Source organism: Protomyctophum parallelum, assembly GCF_964188405.1.
Source record: "Protomyctophum parallelum genome assembly, chromosome: 5".
Lineage (NCBI taxonomy): Eukaryota > Metazoa > Chordata > Actinopteri > Myctophiformes > Myctophidae > Protomyctophum > Protomyctophum parallelum.
Window position 1 is genome coordinate 42,745,775 of NC_139702.1, and position 25,077 is coordinate 42,770,851.

At 42.6% G+C, this 25,077-nt stretch overlaps 1 protein-coding gene across 1 annotated transcript in view; it reads right to left on the bottom strand.

Annotated features, from left to right (window-relative positions):
* The window catches only part of LOC310858386 (uncharacterized protein), a gene marked incomplete at its 5' end in the record, with an annotated part of 30,063 nt that extends 5,279 nt beyond the window's left edge, over nucleotides 1-24,784 (bottom strand). Inside the window, 9 exons of the mRNA XM_083764495.1 lie at nucleotides 425-1,980; nucleotides 2,436-2,969; nucleotides 3,702-3,859; nucleotides 4,261-4,325; nucleotides 6,239-6,567; nucleotides 18,278-18,427; nucleotides 22,272-22,440; nucleotides 22,544-22,701; nucleotides 24,397-24,784. Coding sequence (XP_083620621.1) covers nucleotides 425-1,980; nucleotides 2,436-2,969; nucleotides 3,702-3,859; nucleotides 4,261-4,325; nucleotides 6,239-6,567; nucleotides 18,278-18,427; nucleotides 22,272-22,440; nucleotides 22,544-22,701; nucleotides 24,397-24,784 — 3,507 coding nt within the window. The remainder of the gene's footprint in view (nucleotides 1-424; nucleotides 1,981-2,435; nucleotides 2,970-3,701; nucleotides 3,860-4,260; nucleotides 4,326-6,238; nucleotides 6,568-18,277; nucleotides 18,428-22,271; nucleotides 22,441-22,543; nucleotides 22,702-24,396) is intronic.
* Nucleotides 24,785-25,077: the final 293 nt, after the last annotated feature.

Below are 25,077 nucleotides of genomic sequence, written 5' to 3' on the forward strand. Positions count from 1 at the left end.
TGAAAATGGCGATGCCCTACATACTGTGTGATTTGTGAAACATTATAAAAGGAGCCCCGCACACTAGCACGGATTCCTAAAGAATTAACTTACTGTATGTAAAAACAGATTGGGACCGTTGCATTTTTTTTCTTTTTTTTTTTGGGACCGTTGCTTTTATATGAAATATAAATTAAGATTGTACTGAAGATGCTTCTGAACATAGCTGTTTGACCACTGCAAATATTAACCAAAAATAAGCCCATCTACAAGCTCTCAACAAGCATTGAGAGATAGATGGTCTATTTTCACTGCACAACATGCGTCCATAGAAGACATGCTGGTGGCTTCTATGGAATCTAAATGACATGAAATTAGTCAAGGCTACTAAGAACTTTAATCCATGTGTACTGATACAACCATCATTTCATGCCCCGTGACTTACTTTCAGTTCCATGAATCCCAGGCCATGAAACTGCGGGTCGAGAGAACACGCCACACACAGAGCCCTGTTGACGACGGGGTTGTCGTAGCAGCTGGCCAGGTTCCGCTTCATCATCCTCTTCACTTCTTTCAAGATGGCCGAGGAGTCTCCCGGGCGCGTGATGAGGTGGCGCGACAGCAGGCCGGTGAGGATGGGTTTAATCAGGGACAGGCGAGGAAAGGGGTCCTTAGCCACGGTTTGACACGCTACGTCCAGCGGTTTGAGGACCGAGCAGAGCTCCTCGAGAACCTTCCATTCGGAACGCTTGGGGGCAAAAACAGAGCACGATGACGATGACGATGCGCCAGAGGTGGAGTTTGTATAAGAGTTGTCGGCTGCTGTGGACTCTGAGGTAGTGGGGTCAGTGGCGTCCCCGCTGGTAGGGTTCTCACCTCTCAACTCCTTTATCACGTCACCTACGAGGTTCTGATGTCTGAGGAGGGTGTTGCACAGAGTGTACAGCTTATTCCAGCCCGGTCTGCTGTGAGCCCAGGACTTCAGCTGAGCCTGATCCTTCCTGGGCATGGTTAGCAGCAGGCTCTCGATTTGCAGCTGAGACGAGCTTCTCTTTGGCGTGTGCAGTGGGAAGAGGGACGAGAGAAACATCTGGAAATGGCTGAGGGTCTTGGAGATGACGGGGTGGGACATCACTTCCTCTATGCAGCCCTGAACGGCACTGAAGAAACAGGGAATCGACGGGGGACCTTCACTGGAAGTGTAACGGCTTTCTAAACTACGTGGTTCATCAGAGGACACGCAGTCCTCCCTCTCAAGAAACGTCGTAGAGTTGGGGCAAGGGCCACTTCCCGCCGGCTCTCCGGTTCTCTCCCTCTTCTTTAATCCCAACCTCAGTTTTTCGCTTCCCTCCCCTCCTAGCAAGACCAGATTAGGCTGAGAAATGCCCCACTCCTGGGCCATAGCTTTCACCTGGCCTTGCAACGTACCCAGGCTGTAGTCGCCGGCCACGTTCTCCGCCAGTCTTTGCGTTGTAATGGCCAGGTTGTGGAAACTAAAGTTTGCGTCGATGAAATGTGCCCAAAGGGTCGCGTATCGTTCTGTGTTGCCCTGCCAGTCGTGGAACCAGACGTCCACGCTCAAAGTGACGCAGTGCGGGAGCTCCATCTGAGAACCGCGAGGTCGACCGCGAGGCCTCTTCTCCTCAAACTCGATGGGAGCGGTGTAGCTCAAAATGTCTTCGTTGTCCGCACTCCCTGCGCTGCTCTTCAGCTGATGGAATAGGTTCTTCTTGCTTTTGGTGTGGAGGTCCTTCAGTATGTCCTCAATGAGAAGAGCCGAGGGCAGCACCTTGCAGGACGGCAGCAGAGTGTGGATCAGGCGTCTGAAGCCCTCGCCTTCCACCAGGGCTGGAGGGTGTAGGTCCCGGATCAGGAAGTTTGAGATGGCATCGGCCATTTGAGTGGCCATGATCTGCGGGAGGCTGCCGATGACTTTCGACAAGGGGGAAGGGGTCATCGTGTCCAGACCGCTTGGGGAGGTCAGTAGCTGTGATTTTTGACCTGTTGAGAAATTAATTTGACATAGTTTGTTTTAAGAGTAGCTCAACGTGAAATAAATCATAAAAATGCCTCCGACAAACCCATAAAAAAAAGAAATAATCTCAGCAATAAGAAACCCTTGTTATCAAGCTGTGTTTATCTGTCTTTTGATTGATTGATTACTTTATTAGCAAGTTTGTTACCAGCACACACACAGGTAGTCAAAGGTTACCATTGTGGTCCACGTTGAAAGACGTCTGGTTGATGGTATTGACGTCAAAATCCAGCACTCCCGTTGACGTAATGAAAATAATAATAATAATAATAATATTTGTATTTATTTTACACACATATTTTTTGGCATTCATAAATGTCATCTAGAGCTGCCAGAAGGCACTGAAAAGCTGCTATTAGGGGTGACAGTCCAAGGATTAAAATAGCATCAAATTGGAGATTATTATTATGCAAATAATCACCAGTTGCCTGGGGCCACAGATCTCGGAGGTCCTTGGCGACGTCCCGTGGTTTGATGTGGTGCTTCTGGGTCAGGTGGTTCTGGATGTTTACCGTGCCACCCCCGCAGCCCACGTGCTCCCCGCAGAGCTTACACACCACCTTGTTTCGGTCCAGGGGGCGCCCGGTCGGGTCGGGCTCAAACCCAAAGAAGTACCAGGCCCTGTTCTGGGTGGCGTGCGGGTGAGTCAGCAGCTTCTCAGCGCCGGGGATGAAGTCGTACCTCTCCAAATGGTAGGTGGGGAGCGCGAGCGATCCGATGCAAGAGGAGGAGGAGGTGGGGACGGAGGTGGAGGCTGCTGCCGCGGACGAGTCGAGGACTTTTTCCGGTTGCAACATGCTGGACACCTCGCTGATCAGCGGCATGGGACTCTGCGATTGGCTGTTGTCGGACCAGAGGGAGGAGACGGTGGCGTCGGGGAGAGTGACCACCTGGATATCCTGGAGGTTGCGCAGCATCATCTCCTTGTCCGTAACGTCACACCTCTCGTTCTCATCTGAACGGCCCCCCCAAAAAAGAATAGAGGACGATAATCAGGGTGTATGTATGAAAATCTGACAGCATTTATCCAGTGGCAATCCGTATTTTGAAGGATCCCGGGACCCCAAAACAGCGGAACCGGATGTTACTTAATACTTTCAGCGCCATTGCCGTACATCTAGGTCAATTGAAGCCTATTTTTTGACACTACAAATGAAAAAATGCTGGCGTGAATTAGATCCAAATTTTTCAATAAATGCTAGCGCTGTAAAGGTTAGGATTTGTGTGTTGTGATGGATTGGATATTTTGGACCGGGATCATTACTACATTGGCTATGTGATCATTACTATGTTGGCTATGTGATTATTACTACGTTGGCTATGTGATCATTACTAGGTTGGTTATGTGATTATTACTACGTAACAAAGCTTGTTTTGACCCGGGGACGCAATCTGGGAAAAGGAATCCGAGATAAAGGCATTGGAAAGGGACAGAAACAACAGCGAGTGGATGCGTGCGGCGATCAAGATGGGCGGTTCATTTTCTGTTTACTTCATCACCTAGCAACCCAATGCTAATGTAAGTAGCATTACGATGCGAGCTATCATAACCACTATAAAAGGGACCATTTGGCGTAGATCTCTGCCAATGGCTTAAGTTAAGTCATAAGACCTGGTACTTAAGACATGCAAAATATGGCCCATAATGTCCTTTTACCACATGGCCTACGAATGCAGAAAAACTCACCCATTCCTAGACCGAGCATGGCAGAATAATCCTTTCCAATGCAGACCTTTAGTTCGGCTCCCTCCGGGATGGTCTGGGAAACCCTGTAGTAGATCTGACGGTAAAACTGGAACACGATGAGGTTGTGGTCCTCTTCAGTGCTGCCATAGGTGACATATCTGAAGTAGAGCAGACAGAACACAATTAACCACAGCTGGATCATGAAATAGATTTAAAAATACTGTACTTAACCTTAATATAAAACAGGGTCCCTCTCTTGGCTACCTCAGAGACCGATCAATTACAAATACTAATAAAAAAATATATTCTTATTTTCATTCTATTTAAATACCAAGTCGCTCATATTGTTTACATTTTATTGAAATTAATTAATCTCAAATATATCCAATAAATTATCTAATTTGAAATATGTTATGAGTTATTAATGAGTTATTTTAAAATAACTACAAAAAGGTTTTGTTCTTCATAAAGTATTTCACTTTTTATATTTGGGTCAATAGTTGCAATATGCCATTGTATGAAAATACAGAGGGCACTAAATACAAATAAAACTACACACCTCATCCAGTTAGACTTGTTTTCATCCGAAGCATCTACATAGTAGAAAGCAGAATCATCCCTGATCTGTAGATCAAAAAGATTTTTTTAAAGATTTAAATGGGTGGGATTTATTTTTTCCACTCGTCTGTAAGCACTAAGCAGCTAATCTCGGCCATTGCTGGACCGTTGGGCGTGAAACGCACACTCCCAGTGGGCCAAGGAACTTTTCAAATCAGAATTTTAAAAAGTAGTAGCAGCAAACACTTTTTGTTTTGAAGAAAACGAAAAATGTCTTGTTGGGCCGAAATGGGCATGGCCTATTTGGAGAGTTACATCATGATCAAAAGGATTTTCTTTATTGTACGACCCAAAGGGAGACAGCGTTATAGGCCAAAACATAGTAGCATGCACAAAGGTTTGATGCCGACCAGCCCAGCAGTGTGCTAGAACCGAGAATAGCTACAGACAGATACACAGACAGACACATACAGAGGGGTGAAATGGAAAACCATGCCATCAGCCTGGCAGAGATAATAAAAGTTCATGACTGATTAAAGAAACTGGGGGTTACGAATGTAACCAAAGTTTTACAAGAACGGCAGATTCCGCGGCAACGAGAAACTCTCGTCCTTATGGAATAATCAATACCGAACAGGAGCCTTCGCTGCGTTGTGTGTTACACACGAGAAGAACAATACGAATGAAGACACAGGGCTATGACGCGTTGTTATACCGGTGCCCGGGGAGGTGGGGTCCTTGCGCCTTAAAGTTCCAGCCAAATATTGTTTGTGAGCTTATAATAAATGCTGCTGTGTTCACGCCAGGAGGTGCAAACTCACAAAGTTTGAGCAGCTCTGGGAGCCATAATTGTACAAACAAAACTGAAAAATTTGCATCTTCGCTATTCCTTACCTCAATAGCTGCTGCTGCTTACCTTACACCAGCAGCATCGGGGTGGCTGTATGGAGAATGAAGATTTAAAGATGGAGTGCCGCGATTTTTGTACTTTTTCTGTTTTGTATTACTCTAAAAGACCCCAAGGTGTGGTTATATGGCTAAAAATATGTCCGTCTTCCGTGTGTATTTTTGGTTTCTCTGAAAGCCTTCGAGTCAAAAGGCCCATGGTGAAATACACCACTCCAGTGACCCTAATCCCTCCCCCATTTATTTATTTATTTTTAGTTTATTTGATCATCTTCACAGTATTAATTACAAATTATACATCAACAAAGGAAAGTGGTGGGTGTGGCCACATTAAACATAATTTTAACACTTTCTGTACACTATTTTTGAAAAACCTAGTACCTGGTTGATGATTATGTTTTTGGGAGGTGATCACGGCACTCATCAAAAATAAAATGACAAATAAAAGGCACCCCTCAAGACATCTACATACAAATATATGTTTTTACGTTTCCCTTGGTTTGCTAAATCAAATGCAAGGGAATGAAGTGGGGTAAAATAACCTAAAGTGTCCTATATAAATGAATGCTCTATTTTATACTTAATAGCTACTCCCAACTTTCAAAGTATGGATGGGGTAATATGAAAATGTAATGTCATGGTTATTGTGGCCAAAATAATTGCGATTAACGATATTATCGCAATAATCAAAATATGCTTAAAACTCTTAAAATGCATCCACATTCTGGGACAAATTATATTTCTGTCCAACAGCAACATGCATATGATTGATTGATTGATTGAAATATGTATTAACAGTTTGCAGAATTACAGTACATTTCAAGCACAACTCAATACAAAGACTGTTAACTGTGAGTGGACGACCCAATAAAGCGTTACACTTGTTTACAAGAGGGTCCACCTTGTTCAATTCATCAAAACATTTAGAGACGTACAAATAGACACTTCTATATAGTCAAAGAAGTAAAGAACCGAAAATGAATTCATCATAAAGACAGGAATTCATCATATCAAGATAAGACAGGATGAAGTCTAATGTTCCATATGAATTATTTCTGGCATGGTCTACTCACAGCCCAGGCATGTTTAAGAGTATTGAGCAGTTGTCCTTTGGTCACTTCTCCAACAAAAGGTCCAAACATGATTCCCTGCTGAAGTTCATTCTTGGTGTAAACCTTAAACTCCCCTGCTGCCCTCTCATCACTGGAGGGCCCATGTACACTCATCCTGCCTTCCCTCCACAGACGGAGGCAGGAAGGCACAGACAGCATCGCACGGGAGGGTCCGCCCTGAAGCCACGGATCTCCGAGCGGTAGCATCGCATCCGGAATGTAGTTTTGGTTTGTTGAAGCATGGAGCGAAGGGAAATCCTCAAGAATGTCTTCTTGGCCAAAGTCAAATCCTGAACAGTCAGAACATACAAGAAATTGTCTTTGTGATACAAAATGTCAACAATAATAGTTGACATGTTAACACACACACACACACACACACACACACACACACACAGGTAACACACATGTGCATGTTTAAATCTGCAGATAATTGGAAGACGGCGAAGTTGCTGGATTGTTTTAATCTATATGAACTACTGTATGAAGAAGCACCCCACCTCCATTCCAAAAGGATACAAGAAGAGTGGGCACTAAGTAGTGCCTACAATTAATCGGATAATTCAGTCACCTATGCCAATTAAATTTGAGCAAGAATCGTGCAGCACAGTGCACTAGTTGGCTGTCCAATTCATATTAGCTACTCTTATGTTTTTGCTACAAGAGAGAGACTTTAAGAGAGGTTTAGGTCAAGCACTTTGATGTTAGTCTAGTAGCCAGCCCATAGAGCCCCATTGTGAACCCGGACATGTTGAGTACACCAAGGTTGTGTGTTAGAAATGTTTAGTATGGATCCCTAGCATGTAGAAACTACCGGATGCTATCTTGCATATGTTGGGCAATTTTCATAAAGCCCAATGAGTGTTTTGCTAAACTAATGCTTGGAATGGATTCAGCATCATGAAAACCCACTGGTTTCACACATCACATGCTAGATAAAGCATGATGACATTTTGAATATTTTGCCTTCTATAGGTTGTTAATGTTATGGTCACATATTATGCCAATCATGAAAATTGCCCAACATATGCAAGTTAGCATCCAGCAGTTTCTACATGCTGGGGACCCATACTAAACATTTCTAACATAAAACGTTGGTGTACTCAACATGTCCGGGTTCACTTTTTGGCTACTAGGCTATGTTGTCTGTTTAAAGCCACAGTAGTTTGCTCCAAGTGCAACATTTTGAATGTAGTAATGGTCAGCAACTACAGAGTAAAGACAATAAATATTTCCATGGAAAAAAATGAGAATTGTGATCTCAATTCTTGTGGATGCACATAAAACATTTGAGCAAGAATCATACAGCCCCAGCACTAAGGAGGAGTGGGCACCTCGATGTGAAAATGACTATTTTGTCTAAAATGTACAAAAACATTACAAATCACCCTAAATGTATCCTTCAAATTCACGATATTCATATGAGCGACTACTGAAGGAAGCCGAACTAAAATAAGTTTTACTCTTATGTACCTGTACACAAGATGGAACAATAAAGTACACACTTCTGGTTTATGCCCCTTAAATGACTGGATATGTAGGTTTTATAGAAATTGTAGAAATATACTTTAATCAATTGTCGAATGTTTAAGCATGTTTTAGTCATGTATACTATATTATAAAACATTTTCCTTTCCTTTTTTCTTTTTTTTTAACATTTTGGGACAATCTGTGCCCTGCCCTCTATCCTGATAACCAATGCTGCTACAGTACATCACTGACAGCCCAACCACCCAGGCCAGACGCTTCACTGTTTTATATTTGATTTATTTATTATCATGTCACTGTGAGCCAACTACAAAACACCACTCACTCCATCAGTCTATGGTTCTAAATTGAAAGAGTGAGAAATGAGAAATGCACTACATCCATTTTATCCGACCACTCGCTCATTTAGAGGTACGATTGCCTCTTATTAATATTTCAACACTCGGTCCAAGAGGCCACCATTTTCATAGTGACACTCTACACACCCCATAGCCTGGAGGGGCGATATGTGTAATCGTTATAGTAAAATGCTACACTATTATACTTAACTAGGTTCATCATATAGCTCAAGCAGAATATGTAATTTTGTCTAAACAAACTAGTTAATACATTTGGAGAGAAACGTGATTTATATATGAACATCGTTTACATTAGTTTGTATTACATTTAAACCGTAGAAGATTTGGCCATATGGTCAGGACTCAAGCTGTATTTATTTTTTCATGTAATGTTTTTTTTGTTTGGTTTTTTTACACAACCGTACGAGAAAATGGATAGCGGTTGCCACGCAACCAACAGCCATACAGCGTGGCAGCACCCTCTTGAGCTATGGGGTCTCAACTCCACAAAACCTCATGCTTTGCGATCAAAACAGAGTAAATGTTCTCTTTCCATTTATTTGGTCACCTTGAGACTCGGATAAACTTGTACCCACAACAGACGTCACTGGTGATGAAGAGTTGTCACAGAAATCTCTGCGATGGCGACTTTTTAAGTGACTTCTTAAATTTGTTGTGTTCCCTCCTTTTGCCTGCACTATTTTTCGACACAAACGACAAACAACCTCGCCGTTGTTCAAAGGACGCCCGCTTTCGTCTGCTTTTAAACCGAAGTACATCCACACGGCGGACTTGCTCCTTGGTTTGCATATGAGATCCATTATCAGGGCTTATTTTATTCCTTCTTTGGCGCAGGCAGCAACAATGCTGGCAATAATATGAAGCTAGTTTGGGCTGTACAGCAAAGCAGTGGCAGTATGTATGTGGTACTTCTTTGGCCTTGCGTTGTAGCAGTTAGTACACGTTAACAAGTGCGTAATAAATCAGTGGTTCCCAAAGTGGGACCAGGGGTCCTTGAGGGAGTTCCAGGGGGTCCCCATCTAATTGATAGTTTGGAACCAAATAATAGACCCTTATGAGTCTGTAACTCTTAAATGAACATTGGTTTTACAATATAAATTGGGGGTTCCAGAGATAGAAAGTCTCATTCAATGGGGGTCTGTAGACTAATGAATGTCAAACTGGGGGTTCTTGAAATTAAACAGGTCAAGAATCACTGCTAGAGCCATAAAAATCTTCTCTTATGGGTACGTCCTTTGCATATCTTTTCACATGGGGGTCCGCAGATTAACCAAGTTCACAGTTCTGAGTCAGACTCATTTCTCTGACATTCAGAACACGATAAAAAAAAGTTATTCACATAGATCAGTGGTTTTCATTCAACCAGTGGTCCCCAGCAAAAATGATGGAGTTGGTAACTATAGATGGACCCTTATTAGATCTTTAACTCTTGAAAGCATAAAATGAAAGAGTTACATTATTGTTACTTAATTTACAATAAATCTACACAATTACAGAATGTAGAATTGTTATTTATTTTGCCTGTTATATCTCTCCTATGGTAGTGGTACCAACATCAATTCAGTATGGAATTGTGAAACTTATGCAACGACAACAAAATATTCTTTCGTTTTGGGTTGAAAACCAGTGACATAGTAGTCATAGATAAAATAGCCAATGTTCCGTACACTGACTGCAAACGACTGTTGTATAACAAAATAAAATGCCTGCTCTCCCCCCTCTCTCTCTAACATACTTGAAACTAATAACTATAGATGAATGGGGTGGGGGGGGGGAGCCGTTGTTAATTTCAGTTAATTTACACAGCACATGCCAACTGTGCCTTATCAGCAACAGTCAGGGTAAAAAAGGTACCATATGCAACCCTGCCATTAGCCAACCTTTTCTATCGGTGCTCTATGGCCGTTATCTTCCACATTATACACTCTCTCTCACACACACACCTTCAGCCTCCAGGGGTGACGTGACGGCCAGCTCCGACACATCTTTCTGATGCCGACTTCTCAGGTGAGCCCTCAAATTCGTTGTGTTCCCGCCTTTGGTGCGCACTATCCTTCGGCACAGACGGCAGATGGGGTCGTCCGTGCTCCGAGGCTGTCCGTGTTCATTCGCTCGAAAGCCGAAATACATCCAAACCATGGATTTCCCGTTGGGTTTACCTACCAGATCCATTGTGTCTGTCAACCACTAGCCAGTGTACTAAATCGGGTTGGTACTGCGGCTGTGTCTCGCAAGCTGAGTGTAGGGGGAAGAGAAGAAAAAAAATCGATGGAATGGCACCTCCGATCTTCCGTAGAAAGTAACCTTTCTTCTTCGTCGTTCAGAATGGGATGATGGATTATGGTTGCCATGGCGACCACCACTCACAAAGCATCAGTGAACATAATGCACGGACATACCTTTCTTTGTTAATGACCACAACATAAGAACTCAAACGCACAATAAGATATTAGGCTAATTTAGAAAATTATATCCAAAATGGCTTCTTGTTTGGTTCCTGACTTTACTGCTGTATTTGTTGCTTTGGAGCATTTAGCGGAGTTGGACAAGCAGCTGAAAGGAGCAGGAGTGCCGTTCAGCCCCGAAGCCAGTCAGCATTTGCAAGAGATAACGGCCGCCATAACCGAACTGGAGGCGTCCACGCGTGCCGTCCATGAGCGACTAGAAATCGAAACCATTGAAAACGGTAAACTGAGACATCGCGTTCACAACATACAAGATCAAATCACTCGAGACATCACGGCCGATGTAGCGGCAGCCAGAGAGAGCAACGCCGAAGAGATGGCGCAACTAAACAGAGACCTGAGCACCGTCTCACAGCGACAGGAAGTCATGCTTAAAAGACAGGAGGCGCTTCACAGACAGAATGCTGCACTTTACCCAGAAAGAGACAGTTTGAAGGCAGAACACGAGGACGTCATTGCCACTCTGAACCACCAAATCGTTCACAAAAGCAGCAGGCAGACCCAGTTGAGTCGGACCCTAGACCGGCTGAACGATTTAAAGACCTGCATAGGCACTTTGGAAGTGAACAAAATCAAGCTACAGCAAGATATTGCACTGGAGGGAGAGACCTTCACCATGTCCAAGGAAGCCATTTTGAGAGGGGTCAACCAGACAATTGAGAATATTCAGGAGCAGAAGAAAGAGAATGAAAGAAAGGCAAGAGAACTTGAAATTGCCATCAACCAGCAGGTGGATAATGATAAGTGCCTCACTGAGCTCACTAACCATGTGGCTCAGGTGGAGTGCGGTATAAGAAGACTGACAGCTTCTCAAAGCCAATGTGAGAAGCAGCTCGCAGAGGAGAGCCAGCAGCATCGAGACCTGACGCTACAGAGAGAGACCTTGGGGAATAATCTGCGTGAACTCAGAGAGTCGTTTGACATCACCACCCAACGTCTCCAGGAAGACATCATCATGATTGACCGTGAGATAGCAAAGAGCCAGGCCGTGACGAGTGTTTATCTAGATTCCCTGGCTAAAGTGTCGGAGAGCTTCAAGAGGCAACGCAAAGAAGAGGATGAAGCTAAAGCCGACCACCTCAATGTTTTGCGACGTCTGGAGCGGTCTAGATTGCGAATGGATGAGCGCAAAGCCTCTATAGCCAAGCAACGCATACAGATCGGGGAGATGGAGGAGGACATCATACGACTCCTAGAAGCCAATGTCATCAATAAGGCTGTGTTTGAGAAAGATCTGGCAGAGCTCCATGACAAGTTGGATACAGAGAGGAAAAACACAGGCCTGTTGGAAGAAGACGAGCAACGGTTGAGTAGGAGTCTTGAGGAAGTAAAGAGACAACAGGAGAAGAATGTGGCAAGACTCTCCTCGGACATTACCGCCACAAGTATGCGATACCAGGAACTACGACAAGAAGGCGTTACACTCCAACAGCACCAGTCCATGAGCTGCACAATTGACTCACTGACTGGCCAAGTGACTCAGACCGAGTTAGACTACAATCATATGGTGAACACATGCCGCCAAGAGATAGACCAATACACTGCAACTTCCGAACATGTTCATAGGAGCAGGGAAGACAAGATGAGAGAAGTCGAAGAGAAAGAGCAGGTGCTGAAGGAGGTGGAGGCACAGTTTGAGGAAGAGGAGTCAAACCACAAAAAGCTGGAGAATCTCACTTTTGAGTTTGAAAACAGTAGACAACAGATTGTGCTATCTACTCAGAGGTTGAAGGAAAACACCATCTGTCTGCTACAGCCCAAGGAGCAGATGAAGGCTGAACTGAATGCGATCCGTGCCTATCACATGAGCCTGCTTGCTCAGCAGGCTTCAGCCCTGAGCGCTGTAGAGTTGAGCATCTATGACAGCGGGCGAAAGCTGGAGCAGGTCAACATTGAAAACAGTAGGCTGCACCTGTGTATAGCACAGATGAAAGAGGACATTGGCAATGCCAGGAAGGATAAAAGCAGACACTCACAGGAGATTTGCCAGCTCAGAGAGAAAGTACATGTCTTGTTTGATGGTTTACCAGAAGCTTGGAAAGAGGACTTCTTCGTTACTCAAGAGGGCCAAAGCAGTGATCGTGGTGTGCTGGAATCTGTAGGTTTTCTGTTGGAGAAAGTGCAAAGCAGAAGGCTTCGACTAGGACACACTAATGCACAGCTGCATCAATATTTGTTATTCATTAGTAGTTTACTTGACAATAAGAAACACTTCAAGTGAACAAAGTTATAAATACAAATGTACACCGTCATCGTTTGCTCAATAAGTGAAGACAGTGAGCAGGCGTTTTTTTCTTCTTTGATTGGTGTGCGTGTTTAAACCAACACACTTGGAGACTTTCAGGTCTGAAACATACTTACTGGGGAAATTACTTCCATATAGGGATGCACAATATACATTTTGACTGCATGAACCATGCAGTGTGATATTGCAATATAAATTTCCAGTAGGCTAACACCTCATTTTACAGTAACTGGGTTGCAGATGCAGACATTTTTCTAACTTTCAACCCACAAGGCAATTTTAATATAGGATATTGGCTGATACCGATATGAACAATGTGCAAAAATGTGCATCCCTATAGTACTTAGTAAATAAATAAATACAATTAAGGTATTGGGTATTCATATCTCATGAGTTAAAGTCTGTGGCTTTAAAAGTTTGGCTACCTTTTTTAACATGTAAATCCTGCCAATTGGTGAACAGCAAAACGGTGAAAAGATTAGATTAAGACGTGTCATACGTCTCAATGTGATATCACTCCACATAATATATATACCAACTCTTAAACGCATTAGATTCATTCAAACATGGATGTGATGGAATGTGATATCTGGACAGCTCAGCAACACCAGTTTACAGTCCGATTGTAGAGACAGACAAATAAATAAAAGTTAGCCTGGGCACTATTTCATTTCGGGTTTATGATCCGGTCGGGAGCGGATGATATAGTTACGTCATGTTGTAGTATTGTTTTGTAGTCGACAGGCAGGAGCAATCAAACGGAACTTCCTTTTCCCTCAAACCGATTTTTCTCAATAAAAGCTACAGGCTACGAGAGCTTTTATTGTTATAGAGGGCATGCATAAAGTGAATGGCAAATTGAGTGGCAAAGTGAGTTTAACGTCGCTTAATGCAATCATATTGGACTTTCCTGTTTGGATGTATGGGCTGTCAAGGCCAGAAAGTAGTTTTTGGCACTCAGTAGGCGTTCTCGCATAACTTCCTGGTTTGATGATGTCACACGCATACCCTCTATTCTTCCGGTTTGAGGAAAAATAAGTTCTGTTTGATTGTTCCTGCCTGTAGACTACAAAACAATACTACAACATGATGTAACGATATCATCCGCTCCAGACCGGTTCACACGGCACATTTGGAACAGAGACCAGGCTTTCCTCCGAGGTGGAAAGCCTGGTATGGCGAGGTTAAAAAAAAGTTAACATAGCTACTATAGTGACAGGCGACAGCCAACATATTTAAATCACTGATAAGTTAAATAAAAGGTTTTGATTGAAATTGAGCACGGTTGAGTATTTATTCCAATTCTATAGCAGTGTTTTTTTCCCCACTCCATTTATTCTGTATGCATTTTAAACTATATAAAATGATTAACTATCATATGAATAAGCTTGAATGACAAAATCACAAAACCAATGGCATTTTCATACATTGCTGGGAAACATGATGGCAAGGATCATTTTAATATTTGTGTGAATAGTGTGAATTTTATGGTGACCTGGTGTAACGTTTTGACTTGTTTTAAATCTGTGCTTCATTTTTGCCAACCTGGGAATCATCGGCAAAAACATATATAAATCATTTGAATTTGCCTCTAGTCTGGGGGCACCGCAGAGGCAGAGACCGGACGTCGGCCCGTCCACTCTCCTTCAACCCTCATCTTCTGGTGGTGCCTTTGATTTCATTCCTAATAACTTCTCTAGAGCGGAGCTCTGAATACATTTTTGTCCAGCTTTTGGTGTGGGGGTGTGTGTGTGTGTGTGCAAAGACTTTGTCCCAGCAAAGTAAATTTACAATGAATGGACAATTTTGAGTGTTTGTGTAAACACAAACATTGAAGACAACGGTGAGGACGCAAATTCTGATTGGCCGGAATGAGATGATGTATGATTTTGTACGATAAGAGCACCCCCTCACTGCACGGCTGTGATTTATTGCTAATACATTGGTCCAAATAAGGATTTGTTCACTGCCCTTGTGCGACTTGGTCCACTATTGTCTTGATAGCGACAGCCTTCCAAAAGGCAGACCAACAACCGATAAATGTGATCATGTACTGTAAACCCAGTGTGAGTGCTAACTTTCTCGTTTCCTCCCAGCATTAAGAACTGGCTCCAACCAGCAGATGGCAGCAGAACCCAGGTCTCACAACATTGCACTGCTGCCTGTGACCTTGCTCTGCAAGCGGTCAATACAGCCATAGCAGGCAACTTCCCTGTCATCACAAATCACACACACATACTGCAGAAGGGAGTTCCACCTAATCTGGTGCATCTCAGAGGCAGCACAGGTAGCAAGAGGAAGGAAGGCACTGGAGCAACACATAGAGTTTAAGCCCGGTTTAATTACTTATTTGCACCTTGTGAATTAAAAAGGGCTTAAACTGTCTGGGTTGCTCCAGTGCCTTCCTTCCACTCAACACACACATACTGTACGTGCACTCCTCCAGTGTCAAATGCAAACACAGTGCACGTGCACTCCTCCAGTGTCAAATACAAACACAACACACGTGCACTTAAGGAAAACTCTTCGGCAGCTCAATGGGTGCAGCTAAAGGACAGGCAGCCGTTGATTCTGGGTAAGGAGCAGGCTGCCATATTAAAACATTGTACTACTCCTGTAAAACGTTTACTGCACTGATCTGTTTAGCCCAAATTTAGTTTGTGCTATAGCTTCTGACAGCTATGTAAGTTTGTAATGCAGTTGATTAAATGCAAATAGTGTTTGTGTTGTGTGCACACAATACCTGTTTTTTTTTGCTGTCTGTCTCAGTGTCTCTATCAAAGGATGTACACAACAAACCCAATAATGCCAATCTTCTCTGCACCTCAACCTGAGCTGGAATATTTCATCAGTACTGAACTATATTTGTTGTGGGAAGTACTGTGTACCATATAAATTACACTTGTTCACTTATTTGGCATAACGACGCATCACGTTAGTCACGTGGAACAGTTCACATTTTACGTAAAAGGTCGTACCAAATACCAATCTATGGTGTGTACTAGAAGGTTATAGTGTGCTAAATATCTTTGTTTATCACAGATGATTGAAATGCCATTTCAGGTGTATACTAGTATGAAGAGGCTGAATAATGTCTTATTGTGTGTCCATGTCAATCAATAATATATGTAGTAAAAACTCCTTACTGTATTGTAAACATCAGAAGGGCCAGGGGACATGTTTTAAACTTCTCCAATGTATTGTGTGGCCTTTGGGTCTCTTTAACCCCTACAATTTCCCCTTGATAAATTGGAGATTATAAACATTGCAGACTTCCCTCAATCATTCACACTGAACCGTGAGGCACTGTGGAGATTATTTAACAGGGCAAGGCTAGTGAAGAGGACACTCACACTATGGTGTGTACTACTAGTGGATGTGGGTGCATGTGTTCTAGTGTTGGAGGTGTTCCATGAAGGTCAAAAAGTAGCAATCCAACACCACAGGCGTTTCTCTCTCTCCCTCTCTTGATTCAGAGTATTAACACTTTGGACACTTCAATCACAGCCCATACATACACAGAAAAGTCCTATCTGATTTCATTAAACAATGTTAAACGACATTCAATGATGTTAAGCGACATTAAGCTCACTTTGACACTCAAATTACCTTTCACTTTATGCATGAGCATACCCTCTATTAATATGTATTTTATGTCTCATTACTGTATTTGTATTTTGATTCTTTATTTTTCCTGTGAAGCACTTTGAACGGCACTTGTCTGATTTGTGTATATATATATAAATAAAGATTGATGGATTCAAAATCATGGTAAACTGTGCCTTCTCAATCAATTAATTTGGCAATATAAAAATATATACGAGTGATTATGAAATATGGTGCGTGATTAGTGCATGGATAGCAGGAGCTTCAGTCAAACTGCTAAACTACCGCAGCTATGATTCAATAACAGTGACATCTGCGTTCCAAATCTACGGGAAAGACTGGATGTGTAGCTCATGAGTCAGTCAGCGTAAACACCACCACAGACACTTGTACTGTAATTTAAATACAGTAGTCTGTATGACTATCAATATGAATTAAAATACACGCAAAACGGCAACATCCCTGTGCCTTCATTTTTGAGTAGGGTACTTGTTCTGGAAGTTGAAGAGCCTCCCTTTATAGTTTACATCTTCACTGACTGCCAATTTATTTCAAACTCATTTAAAATGTAAATGCCTAAGGGCTGCTGCACTGGGATATAAAGTCTAATTTATATGCTACACAATGTCATCCCACAACAAATATATCAGTAATGATGAAATATCCCAGCTCAGGTTGAAGATGATTTTAAGGTAGAGACGTAAACCTAGCCAAAACATTGGCACTCAGTGACAGGCCAAAACTGCAAAAGACTCTAAAAAATGCAGTGCCACCAGTCTAATATCTTTGGGATTGACCTTTCCATATGCCTTCTCGGTAGGCGAGCATCATATTGAGTTGATTAAAATCCATAAACAGACATTCAACCAACCATAAATACCTGTAGATATTACAAACTAGACCAATGCTGGTTGCTCAATCACTTTCTGAGACTCACCTCACTCACCGCAAAATATGCAGTTTAGTCAGATCACTTGCAAATTAGTCTCAAGTCTCAAGACAGACTGCATTTCGAGGAACAGGGGTTCCTGTTGCCAATGGGATTCTCAGATTGTTTGCAAATAAATACTTTTCATTCAAGTTTTATTTATTCTCAAAATTACACTGAGGATTTAAACTACTTTTCAGTGTTGTCGAGTACTTGACACCTATGCAAACAGAATTTCAGATGCCTGTGGTTTTCAACCCTTTTCATGTCAAGGCCCATTTATTATTCTGCATTTGAGCCACGGACCATGATGATATTTCTCAGACCCAAGAATTAGAATATTTTGTTTCGTTGGTTAAGATTTTGTCCACAATTCCATGCTGTATTGATGTTGGTACCATAGAGATAACAGGCAAATGTTGATCAAAAATATTAATTCTTGTACACTCTCTACTCGTTGCGTAACTTCTTGTGAATTAAGTAATGCAGATATTAAACAATAATGTAACTGCTAAAAAAGCTGAGAGCCATTGAGTCAAAAGGGCCAATCGAAATAACAACATTTTAGTTACATCATAACCAGAACCCCTCCCCTAACGCCTCCCACATTATCATAGCACAGCTGTGGGCGAGGCTTAAGTTCAGGTGGGTGGTGCTAAGGTGGAAAACAGATATATTTAATGAACTAGTGGGTGTAGCCACATAAAAACAATTTTGAACACATTCTGTACAATGTTTTTTAAAGAAATCTTCCTAGTTAGTTATTCTATAGTCACAGTACCTGATGATCAGGTTTTAAAGATCTATAAGGGTCCATTTGGTTACCAACTCTCCATCATTTAGCTGGAGACCACCTGGAACCCGCTCAAGGACCACTGGTTGTTTTAGACTGCTCCTTTTCTCTCTTACCAATGGGAGCCCAAACAGGGGAGGGTGCTGGGGGTTTCGTCAGCGTGGCTGCAGGCTCAGTTAGGATGGCTGGGGGTTCCACTGGCTCTGGTGAGGGTCCATCATCTGGGAATTCTGCTGGATCTACTGGCGCTCCTGTCTGAGTCCATTCTCCATTAGTGAAATATTGCATCGTGAAGAGAGTGAGAATACTTTCCCCAAGTTAGTCATAATTTTTTCCCCCACATGCACTGAAAGCCGTAACTCCACTGGCAATGTTCAGACCATGTCACAATACACAACAGTGGCGCTCGTTCATGACACGCTCGCACGGCGCACGCACAAAACTCGTTCATGTTTTCGGCTCGGCACGTATAGCCCAATTCCATCCCAGAATGCACTGTTTAATTCCCGGAAGAAGGGGTGAAATCGCCCTCATATGCTGGGTGAGCAACTCAATGCAAGTGGATAGGAGGAGAAATCCAGTGACGTCTCTATTGTATACCAGTAAGACGCCTAAGGGCAAGAAGCGACCTCGCCCATAGACTGCTGGGCGAGCATTGGCACTTTGGCATTGGGGGTCAAATCAACATGGAATGAATTATGTACTGGCCATATAAGGAGCATGTCTTGAGTGTACACTGTACAGGGTTTGATGAGGTCAGATCAAGATATGGAATGTCAGAACAGGTCAGCTCCATATCTGGAGATCTAAGGGTGGTAGTGGGTACAGTGTTTGATGAGGGCCCGGCCTTCATTTCCGGGCCTGTTGAGAACTCTAGTTTTCGCCGGCTGCCGGGCGCAGCGGCACTAATAACTTTCAAAAGGGAGACATACGATTACGAGTAGGGGTGGGTCCCGAAACTCGGGACCAAGTATGTACCGAACCGAACGTGCCTGGGTACCGGGTACCCATTACAATAATTCAATTTCGGTTCTCTCTATCGGTTCTCACAGACACGCGGTCACACGCTATTTATTTATTTTCTACCCTTTTAATAGAAGCGCAGGAGTTGTCGAGGAGTGTAGAGACAGAGAGACGCGCGGTGCAGAGAAGCATTGAAGCAACATCATTATTAAAGTTTCTTAAACGTAATTTTCAAGTGAAGTTTATGGGAGGAAACTTTTAAGAGAGGGGACAGGAGTCTTGTGCCCTGCTGCCTGAGTTGCCTCAATGCATGATCATGCATGTGCGCTGCACAGCATTGAATCAACATCAACCCACCTCGGATGCGTGTGTGTGTGTGTGTGTGATCACGGCGTAGGGTCCAGACTCCAGAGGCTCAATTAGTTTAGACTCTAAATTAATTAAACTAAACTCTAATTAACTTTAGAGCTTGCAGTCGAACTGTCGAAGAGAGGTGGCGAAAAAACAAGAAAAACAACAAATACTCTGGCAGCATGCACATTTCTGCAAGCCGCCTTTGTTTTCAATGATCCCACCATTCGCACGTCGGCAAAGCCGTTCTCACCTAACGGCTGGAGATGCCCCCCCCATTAGCGATGCTAATTTGTGTGTGTGTGTGTGTGTGTGTGTGTTGCTCTCAGATCTCAGACATGCTTTTATTTGTCATTGTCAGTAGTTAGTAGTAAGAGAAGTAGCCTACAACACTATTGCCCTGGGTAAATACAGAATAGATATATTATATTTAAAATAATCACTATATTATCCACAAATGGCTCAATAAAGGAGAGGATGTTACACTATTCATTGTACATTATATATATACTCAAATTGACATTGAGCTTTTTTGTTAAATAAACATTTGACCTCTTATTTAAGTTATTTTATACCATTTTCGAACCGAAACAGGGAACCGTTAAGAACCGGAATCGATAAGCAGAACCGGAATCGGTACCGGTCTCGAAAAAATCCTAACGATACCCATCCCTAATTACGAATAGTCTAAAATTTGAGTTAAAACATTAAAAACGGCCAACATTTCCATCTAGGAAAGGCCAAACCTCATTGAACACAATTATTGTCATGACATGGAATGATTAATAATGAAATTAAGTTACAAAATGAGGCTTTTATTCACAAAATGCGAAGAGAACATGAACAGATTACTGTTGCAAATAAATAAAATATCAGAGGTAGACCAAGAGGCCAATACTACTGAAATGAATAAGCCATGTCAGTCTCATGGACTGGTACAAATAATAACATACCTATAAATTACATAAACATTATGGGTTCAGGCTCACTGGATATAATGATATGGCACTCTGAACATAAATGAATCAAGAAACAAGCTTCCTTCACCAAATGTGAATAGTAACAGTGCAACAATGTAACAGTGCAATAAGTCATTTCTTACTTAATGTTGACACTTGAGTCTGCATTTTCGCCACTCCTCAGGTCTGGCTCGTATGGAGGTTCTGCTGTGTGCAGACAGTCACGCATGAATGTAAAAACATTCAGAGTAGAGCTTTGAGGTGCATAAGTATACCACTATATTCAGCCATTTGTTTAGATTATCGTCTTACACAAACATTAAACTCTCATTGACAATGAATGGAACATTTTACGTCAGTGTCTGAGCAAATCGGCTATTTTTGCCTTACAAACATTAAATTCCCATTGTCAATGATTTGACATTTTTACGTCATTGTGTCTATATCTATCTATCTTACATGAGCATTAAAGGTCTAAACTTTAGAATTTGATGCGTGCTTTAGACTCTTTAGAAAGCATGTGAGACGAGGCATTTGGGCAAAATTTGGGGTATGTAACAAATGTGTTTGTGACAAATGCAAATTCTCGCCGGGAGCACCGGCGTAGGGTCACGGGGTCGTGGCCCAGTCAGTTTAGAGCTGGCCCAGTCTAACTTCAAAAAAACAAGAAAAACAACAAAAGATAGCCTACTTTGGCACTCTCTACAGTCTACAAGGTAGCAAACGTGATAGTCATTTAGACTTTAGAGAATGTGACCTAGATCTAGGCCAGCTGGTGGCTGTGTGGAAGTCCATGTTTGTGCAAAACCGGTGCCAGCTGAACTGTGATTGTTCTACTTTTCTGGGGGGGGACATGCTCCGACAGTCATTAGACCGACAACCTACCTCTAACCGCAAGCACGGGAGCAGCGCATGTTCGAGGGGTAGTCGGACCGTTGTTCCTGCATGTCGGACTAATGCTCCGTCGGAATTACGTTTGGATCCCGGGGTACATACGTATATGAGCTGTTCTTAAGACAGCTGAACCCTTCAGTGCCATGCCTGTTCTAAAAATATATTTTCCATCTAAGTTATGCCAACATATTAATTATGAAGGGGTTTTGTTCATAGAATAAAACGAAAATCGTCCTGAAGTCTTACCGAAATTATACAAGATCGAGAATGGGGGAGATTGACAGAAAGAAAGAAACCACAAATCGACACCAGAACCTGTTCCACATTACACTGTCTTATAGACCAATAATTTGTATATTATAAGCATTGAGACTGCATGGACGCAGAATGGTTGTAAACGATTCCCAGAACTTGTTTTGAGGCACTTACACACAAAAGAGACCGAGAAGTATACAGTACATTTTAAAGGACAGGTCACAGAATACATTTCAAGTGTTTTTTCGGGTACAGGCTTCAGTTGCGACACACCAAAGGTCATTAGACCGACAACCTACCTCGAACCCTAACCGCAAGCACAATGCATGTTGGGAGCGACAGGTGATTTTCGCATGTTGGACCTTTGGTGTGTCGGATAAGAATGCGCACCCCGTTTTTTCCTCTGCACTGGGAGGAAAACTGCAATTTGATGGAAGTCATTCTTTACACATGAGTGCTGTGGCCTTTTCCCCATTGCATCTTATGAGCAGTTGAGTTCTATGGCAACCTGCTTGGTGCTTGCATGCACACATGCGTGATGTCATTGTAACATGGTCTGAACTTTGCTAGTGGAGTTACAGCTTTCAGTGCACGTGGGAAAGAAGCTTTACTTGACTTTAAGTGATGCAAAACAGAAAACACATGATTCAATGCAAGACAGTTTCCACAAATATAATAATCTTCCTACCTTGAATTACAATGTCAAAGAGATCCTGGATTCTTTTCAGGCACGCAGCAGATGTCTTTGTCAGCTGGCACCTAGGAGATAGAAGCTCTGACACCCAGCTACCAGGCTTCTTTCCAGGCCTTGAGATCAGCAGAATGGACCTTACACCAAGGGCCTGCAATTTTTCAAGCTAAAGAAATAATTCATAAAATACCTCAATTTGAAGTTAATGAGAACTTCAAAGATTTTAAAATTTAGAAACCAAACTACATTTGGAAAATCAATCCACATACTAAGAGAAACGCTTCATCTGTGATCTGAGCGGTGGTATGTATTTTTTGGTAGGTCTTGGCCCGGTCCTTCAAATCAAACTTGTCCTGTTTACACAGCTGTTCTGGTTGTCCTGACGTCTGCGTGGCTTCACACCACTGCTCTGGTTGTCCTGGGATTTCTATCAAAGGAGAGAGGGGGCCAGACTTTTAACCCATTAAGACCTGAGGCAAATTCTAATAAATTCTGATAAATGTATGTTTTCACATCAACGGCCCCAAAAATGTGTATTTGGCCGCTAGAACTTTGACCATGCATTAAATATCCTCCCATTATGAAGCTGTGTGTGTGTAGCCTGGTTAATAAACCAGACCGAATCAGCCGGTAGGCAATTATTGCCTGCCGGCGGATTACGGTCTGGAGAGGCTCAATTGTACGCCCATTTCCTACACCAGAGAAATGGGGCGGCCAATCGGGACACGGTATGCAATATGGGCGGGCTTTGGTACAGTGACTTTCAATGCTTGAGACCTTTGACTGACAGTAGCTCTGACCAATTGCGTCAAAGAGAAAATGTTTCAACCCGCCTCCCTGGAAATGAAATCCAAGCTGAGCCTCCCCAGACTAATATCCCGCGGTCCGTGCGATATTAGTCTGGTTTATTAACCAGGCTAGTGTGTGTGTATTCGACCCATATTTCCGAGCAAAAAAAAAGTTAAACAGGCATAGTAAATTATTAAATGTACATTACTATTAAGGGTAATTTAAGAAAGAATGTATCATCTATTTTTTTTTTTAAGTTTTAATAGACTCCAAAGCAGAAACCTTTTCTCCAGATTGGTTATTCAAAAGCTAGAGATTCTGACAGAAAAGACATGGTCATACTTTGGATTCTGAAGTCCTCTGATGCTAGTGTTTGATTTAACCTTGCTTTTATCAGGTAGGCCCTCAAATTATGATGTGGGAAATTATTTTGGGTAATTCTGATTCCGGTCTGGGGGCTCCAGCCTGATGACTACAACATGACCATAAAGCCGAAATGGTATGCCTCCCAGGCTACCGTTTGATTGTTGTAGTAGATAACAATCAAACAGCATCTGAGGATCGTAGAGCAGAGGGCAGGCCAGAACATAATAGGCTTGAGGAAAAGGTCAGATAAGCAGCCAGGCCAATTTGTGATTTAGATGTACAGTATATAATCAATAATAAAAGAATAGAAAAAGTGCAAGCTTCGAATCCAGACCAAAAAAAAGAGCTCAGCGCTGTGTAGCAAGAACAGTTTGACATTAGCTCTCTCTCTCTCTGTTATTAGTTTGGTATTACTTTACTGTTGATCATTTATTACTATTGAGATATGGTGCAGAAATGTTGAAACAAGATGCTGAAACAAATCATGAGTGAATAATTCGTTGTAAAATCGTACCACTGTGTGTTTATTATCAAACTGTAAATGAAGTACCCAATGGAAAAGAAAAGAAAAACACACCTTTTTTTCCCGATGAGGGGAGGGGTGGGGGGAGAACTCTATGGTGAGAGACAGAGAAAAAGCAACGAGAGATGCACACTGCATCGAGTAATCTCATTACAGAAATTGATTTATATATTTGGAGATTCTAACTTTCAATTGTACATACATATCGTTTTGATTGCATTGTTCCACTTTTTGTTTTGGCAATGCAAACGTATTTGTTCTCATGCTAAATTGAGTGTGTATTCAAATGTCATTTGTGTTTAATATTTGTGCTCTTGCTGTGTGCTGCTCAAGAGGGAGTTGTAAGCAGGCTATTTTGCACGAGGAGCTGAAATAAACATTGTGGCGATATAACACTTATCACTGCGTAGGAGCCTCAGCACAGTGTTTGACTTTAAAGTTTACCTGAGGAGGACGAATAACAGTCATCCGGGGCAAACATTGATTTCACATCTAGTGGCACCAAAACGTTGTCTTTGCTGTCCCGGCGAACAACACAGGACTTAAGGGTGGACTGCGTTGCTGCTGGCTTGGCACTGCCAGTGGCAGCAGTGCCCGCACACTGGTGGTGCACCATGTTCGACGTGCCCGTCTTGTGGCTATCGAACACATAGAGGGTCTCGCAGCCGTTGCAAACCACATACCCGGCGCTCGAGTCGTCGTCGGCGCGAACGACTTCACTGAACTTCTCCCACGCTGCGCTTTTGCTCCCTTCCTTCTTTCTGGTTTTCAACTCGCCGTTCTTAAGCCTCTCTCGCACTTTGGCTAATTTCGCTGCCTTGTTTGCCTCCATTGTTTTTGAAATGCGGGGGTGAGGCTTAGCGGTCGCACGCCTATTACGTCATCATTACGCCTCGTCGTCCGGCGCAGACAGTGATGCCACTCGCTTATTATAAGCGACTTTGGGCTTCTTTTTCTGTGAAGTTCCTTTTTCTGTTACATCTTTTTTTGTGGGGTTGGCTCGTTTGTTTAAGCGACTACACTTAGAAACAAGGCTCGTTTCTTTAAAGTGTAGTTGCTTATTTGGCTTGCTTCCTAAATGTTGATTAAACGTGTTTAGATTTAAATTGCTCGAGTCATTTGTGG